This window comes from Sinocyclocheilus anshuiensis, unplaced genomic scaffold (genome assembly GCF_001515605.1).
Source record: "Sinocyclocheilus anshuiensis isolate Anshui unplaced genomic scaffold, SAMN03320099.WGS_v1.1 scaffold1812, whole genome shotgun sequence".
NCBI lineage: Eukaryota > Metazoa > Chordata > Actinopteri > Cypriniformes > Cyprinidae > Sinocyclocheilus > Sinocyclocheilus anshuiensis.
The window spans coordinates 9940-16385 of NW_015557167.1; the positions used below are offsets into that span (position 1 = coordinate 9940).

At 40.2% G+C, this 6446-nt stretch overlaps 1 protein-coding gene across 8 annotated transcripts in view; it reads right to left on the minus strand.

The window, feature by feature from the left end:
- Positions 1–2069: 2069 nt before the first annotated feature.
- The window catches only part of LOC107678319 (histone deacetylase 4-like), a 31385-nt gene continuing 27008 nt past the window's right edge, over positions 2070–6446 (minus strand). For all 8 annotated transcript variants that reach the window (XM_016473553.1, XM_016473552.1, XM_016473549.1 and 5 more), the window contains 5 exons: positions 5362–5480; positions 5138–5271; positions 4945–5029; positions 4407–4542; positions 2070–4324 (listed from right to left, as the gene is read on the minus strand). In XM_016473553.1, coding sequence (XP_016329039.1) covers positions 4285–4324; positions 4407–4542; positions 4945–5029; positions 5138–5271; positions 5362–5480 — 514 coding nt within the window. In that variant the 3' untranslated portion in view covers positions 2070–4284. The remainder of the gene's footprint in view (positions 4325–4406; positions 4543–4944; positions 5030–5137; positions 5272–5361; positions 5481–6446) is intronic.

Genomic DNA, 6446 nt, shown 5'->3' on the forward strand with positions numbered 1-6446 from the left:
CCGGAATGCGATTTTTACAGGGGAACCCCCCTCGAAACGCGATTGGACTAGTTTTATTGCGAAAACCTGGCAACCCTGTTCATAAGCGCCACCTGCTGTCAGAGAGTGCGTCTCATTCAGACCTGCTGTTTTTGTTTCGTGCAGATGTTTTATGTAGCAAATAAATAAATAACACCTAAAGTCAGACCATTCTGTTTTTGTTTTAAATCCTGAAATTAATCTGAAATCAAATCAAATCAAAAACAACTGCCATGATCGTGATTAAAATGCAGTGGTTGCCTCTAATTTCAAATGGCTAGATATTTGTGTTTAAAGCCAGTTTGTTTGTTATAAAGCAACTAGCCAATAAATACATTTGCCTAAAAATCAATATCAGTATCAGAATCCAATTTGTTAGTTAAAAAAAAAAAAAAGAAAGAAAGAAAAGAAAATCTGAATTCTTAATCAGCTATGATCGGCGCATCACTAATTAAAATACAAAGTAAAAGGCCTCAAATTTGAAGCACAATCTGGGATGTCTTTTTCTATCAATTCTTCAATAGGTAGATCTTGTCACAAATCTCTAATGTGACTTGGGAAGAACGAGTCGTCTCGGGGAGTGATTCGTTCAGTCGCACATGCGCAACATCCTATAGGTTCTGTACTGGAGTTAGTCAAGTAGTTCACCTGGTTCGAGTCTTCGGGTTTGAGTCGTTCGTTCATCACGTGACAGCCCCATAAGCCCAAACCCGAAGTCTTGTCAGATAAGAGCTGAGGTGAGCTAATCAGACTGAAGACCCAGGTAAACAATTAATTCATCTTTTCTGTTTATTATAGCAGTTTTGTATTGTTTGTAGTGTGATCAACGTTTGCGTAAGTAGTAGACGTATTAGGGAAGTAACACATAACATTTTAATTATATTTTGCTAAAATGAACGAAATGACTCGAAAAAAGATCAGTTCATTTTGCTGAACGAGACTCAAAGGTCCGAGTCGGTAAAATGATCCAAACTTCCCATCACTATTGCGAAGTCCGAACTACCGAGGACACAAGTCCGAACTTTGCGTACTTGGTATTGAGAAACAGCTTCAGTCAGCGAGCGCGTGTGCACTCAAAACTGATGAGTTTCAGCAATGACTCATCTGAACATATCTGATTGGCCATTGCATTCCTAAGATCAACAGAATCGTGTGTGATTGGTTATAATGCGCAACACTGTAAAAACGGCTAAAATGAAATCCGGTGCAACATGAGCAGATCTATGGAAGCATATAGGTAGCGAAATTCAATTTAAAATGCAGTATGCAAAATGGCAATGCAATATTCAAAATGGCAACGCAATATTCAAAATGGCAATGTATTTCTGTATTTACTAACATTTTAATTATATTTTGCTAAAATGAACGAAATGACTCGAAAAAAGATTCGTTCGTTTTGCTGAACGAGACTCAAAGGTCCGAGTCGGTAAAATGATCCGAACTTCCCATCACTAGTGTGTACCCTTAAATCCACGTTAACACGTCAAGATAATAATTAGGATCCAGCCCCGGACGCCAGATCCCGTCAGAAAATATCAGCAGTTTGTCCAGTAACAGAAGAAGTAGTCAGCAGAGCTGGTGATACCCAAAACGAGTGTTTAACAGTCTCACGCCTGGTGAGGAGAGCAGAAGCAGGAGACGAAGTCATGATGGTAAAGAGTTTATTGAACAATATTAGTTGCGTATGTCTCAATGTTCAAACTTCGTCTGACAAATTCAACATGTGCTGTTATACTACTTCACAGCAACATCCCATAAACATTGCCTCTTATCTCTATTCATACACACGAACCAGGTCATGAAACCCCACACGCATGAGACTGGACAACAATGAAAGTGCATAAGCTAGGGAAAATGTATAAGAAATATAATATACAGAAATATAATAAATGAATAGACAATAAAAATACTTAATATAATGATAAATAATAAAAATGATCAAATGATAATAATCAAATAATAAAAATAATCAGATAAATCATATGAATGACTAATGATTATAAAATGATTATAAATGAATAAGAAAAAACTAAAATAAATACACAACACAATTTACACGTGGGGATCTAAGGATCCTTCACTCCCCCTCTTAATCATATATGACAAAATCAAATGATTATTGCAAGCAAACTTTCATAATCTTTATCAAAACACATCTTTAAAAAAGTTTGGATGGCCAGTCCATTCTTTTCCCTTCTACATGTTCTGAAAAGAACCGGTCTTCAGCACGGTGTGATGGTCCTGTGAGACAAAACAACACGCTTACGGCACGATACAAGATCATGAAGATACCCGAGCTCATGAATCAGACCAGATATTATACTGAGCTTCAGTCAGCAAGTCAAAGTCCTCTATATAAGCCCAGTCAAAAACAAAGTCAATAGATAACTACAATTAAAATAATTAAAAAAATAAAAATTACTAATCAATTTAATAAATTGGCTAAAGCAACAGTTTGTGAACATTGTCACAGCTTTATTTGATTAGTAAATGAAGGTTAACATCTGTTTGTGTTGAGAAGCATGCTCTGTTTGTTGCAGGTGATGAACGATGATTTCCTTTTGTTTCTCCATCTACAACTTTATTCAAAACTGACAAAGTTGTGGGAGTTTTAGAATTTAGTGAAGTATGTGAATAAAATAACACTAAAACAAACCATGCATAGTAAAAGTTTTTTTTTTGCAGCTGGAAACAATCGAAATGCTTTGGATTAATGTTTTTTTTTAATTTTATTTCAATTACTGTCATAGACTTTATTTTTCTCTCTAAAAATCAGCATGTAGCACGTTCACAAATAAACCCTGAAAATCACTGAGCATCAATCAAGTGTGTTTAGCAGGTTTAGTTCCACAGACAGAGCTGATTATATACTCCTAAACTGTCATAAAAACAAGGTTTTGTATATTTGACACCAGCGTGTGCTGCTTAGAAATATTACATTCATGCACACAGAACAGAGGTGAAGGACAGATTTTCATATTCATATATTTAGGTTTCCTTTCATATACAAATCTACTTTGAACAAAACATGGAAGTACACAATCAGTCATCGTGATTGAATGGTTGAAAACCCATGAACGTCATAAAGCACTCATGTTTAAAGTACAAGGTACCAAATGTAACGCAAATACTGGAACTCAAATCCACTAGCACAAATAATAATCATAAGCAAAGTCAAGTGAAACGTGCAAATATCTGAAATTTCAGATCAAACGAAAAGGAATGAAGTAAAACTGTACAAAACAGGAATGACTAATTAATTACTAAAACCTTGAAAATAATCAGTAACTGAACTAAAAAATCTGAGCATTTTAAAAGTTGACAAGAGTTGCCAAGTAAGACGAACTAACTGGATTCTTTTAGAGGTGAAGCTGGTGATTTCTCATGCATATTTGTGTTGATGTTGTAGGTACTGCTCCCGCCTCATGCTCGGGTTTACAACATTAGCAAGGTTTGTTTGGCTCAAGAGGGACACGAGCTGATTTGGTACACAGTCGTCTCTCGTCTGGTTCTTTTTCCCATCCAAAGGCAAAACCCGTTCACCTCCACCGCGGTTAGAGGAAGGTGCAACACAAGACGCAAACTCATGCTTTGGTCAGACCAGGTCTCCGGTTCAGTCCAGGTGTAGTTTTCCTGTAATGCACGTCAGTCAATAACCCACTCTGAACAGCAAGGCCTGCCTTCAGCTGCTGTGTGTGGAGCCACTGTTACGCTTCACTGGAGGTTCAGACAGTTTCTGCTGTATTTGTACAGCGCACTGGACAAAAAACCAAACCACAGGAGAGTCAGTCATCGCTAGACAACGTGTGTTTAGGACTAAAGCGCGAACGCTGTCCAAGTAAACATGCTGAAAAGGTTTTCTCTTCTCCAAACAGTCGACCCACTGGAATTCTGGAACATTACTGAATTAAGGCAAAGTTCCTCAGAATTAATTCGTAGTTCAAGCGGTCTCTAAGGCACTCCCTCTCTGAGAAACGTTTCTGGACCCCGGCCTTCCATCCGTCCCTCTGTCAGAACGATCTGCGACGAGGTGTGTGCGCATCGAGCCAATGGGACAGAAACCTCCAAAAACAAATGTCTCAAGTGACTTCAGCTCGAGCACGTTGCGTTGGGGCCACAGTGCTAGCGGGCTACAGTGCTAACGTGGTGAGTTAGCTTTTACCCTGACATCTCTCTCTGCTCAGCGAGGATCTCCATCAGACGAGACCCAGGCAAACTGACACAGAGACCCAGAAGAGCTCAGAGCTCTGGGAAAACGCTCGTCCCCTACATCGGCGGCTCCTCTTCCATGGGCTCATCCTCCATCCTGAGCAGAAACACAGCAAAGCCGGTCACGCGACAGAACCGAAGGACAGGTGGAGGGAAGAAAGCAGGGAAAGCGGATGTACCTTTTCTCCAATGCTGCGACAGATAAAGAAGCCATTGCCGTCACCGTCTCGTTCTCCTCAGAGTCGCCTCTCTGAGCTTCCAGCAGAGACAAACCTGCGCTGGACGCGACCCGCTGGACACACCGCCAGTACTGACCTAAACACAGAGAACAGGACACACAATCAGCTCCACAGGACCCTTCCAGCGTCAGTTCAGCTCCACTGACATTGTCCTTCAGTGTGTAAAAACAAGCCAAATTCAGAGTTCAGCATGGCGTCGATCACGGCTTTGATTCACAGGGTTCTGAGAACATGTACAGCTCATCTCGATCACAACACAAACCGTTCTGGATTATGGGGTCTGTATATAAAATAAAAAATATTCACACAGAGAAGAGGTCAGTAAGTGATTCTATCACACTAGCGCTAACGGTCAAACTGTATTTTAATGTTCGTTTTGCCCTGTAGATGTCCACTGTGAGACATACTAAACCTGGAACAATATTTGACAGGAGTAAACGATTCTTCTTGAAAAGAAATGAAGATCTGAATGACTCACTGTGATTTTCTAGGACTTTCTCTATGGAGCTCACAGCGTTTTCATTGGGTCTCTGCTTCAGGACATCTGCAGAAAGCGGCTCTAGCTGTTCAACACAAAAACACAAGCAATCAAACTCCACTCTATCTGTAACAAGAAGTCACCTTACGCAAATGAAAACTTACAAAGTAAAGGATGATGGGAACTCGTTTACCTCTATCCCCAGCAGCGCTGAGACGCAGGCCTCGGACGCGTCACATATGGCCCTGAGGTCATGACCTCCCTCCAGCGCCAGCACCACTCGACCCCCAGCTAACCCCATCAGCTGTTTAGTCAGGTGACCCAAACCTGTCACACACACCCACATAGGTGGCTTTTACTGAAACCATCCAAATAACGAATACAGCCGGACACAAGTGAGTTCATAGTAAAGCTTACATCTGGAGGTGAGTTTATACCCTCCCAGCGGAGGAGGGTGTCCTTCCACCGCATCAAACCCTGCCGACACCAGCACCAGATCTGGAGCAAACTCGCTAGCGATCGGCATAACCACCGTCCTGTGAGGTCAAGCGTTCACAGAGACACAAACCTTCACTTTAATGAACGAAACTGGACTGCAGGTTATTTATGTGACAGACAGGCATTGTGCAGTTCCTGTGGATCTTCAGCCTGACACAAAATATTAGTTATTAAACAATTGCCTGCATACAATTTGTGAAACTATGGCTCCTTTTCTCTAGACTTGTAACTTAAACATGCACACACGCATCTCTTGCAAAAGCAAACATGTTTTTCAAAACTATCTTTACTCATATTAAATGGTGCTTTTGCATAAAAGCTCTAGAAAAAAAACAAAAAACATTGAATTCTTATCCATATACACACCAAACTGCACACAGATATGACAAATGTAAAACTACTATCTTGTGTCTTTTGCTTGTTCACTGTGCATGTGTCAAATTACATGTACATGTATGTGCAAAAATACACCGTATATACAGTCTGTCTGCACAACTGATGAACTTTACAGTTATTATACTGAACTGAATCAACACTGAACTATACAATCAATACAGACCGTTTCAAAGTAGCTTCACAGTCATAAACAAGAAAACAGTGGTTCAATGATGCAAACAAAAATCTATTCTACTGTAAGGTAGCTCTTAAAAGGACACAAGTAATTATTCAGATGAAATCATTTAATGTAAAACCCATCAATTACAGAATGAGTTTAATTCATCTATAGAGCAGCTAGCGTTTGCCGTTTTGATTTCTAAGTGATCGAATAAATTTACACTATAAAAAAAACAAAACTACGAACTCTACAAACAACACAACTCGTGTGTGTGAGTGTGCACGTGTGTGAGAGTGTGAGTGTGCGTGTGTGAGCGAGTGAGTGAGTGTGTGAGTGAGTGTGTGTGAGAGTGAGTGTGTGTGTGAGAGAGTGTGTGTGTGTGTGAGAGTGAGTGTGTGTGAGTGAGTGTGTGAGTGTGTGAGTGAGTGAGTGAGTGAGTGAGTGAGTG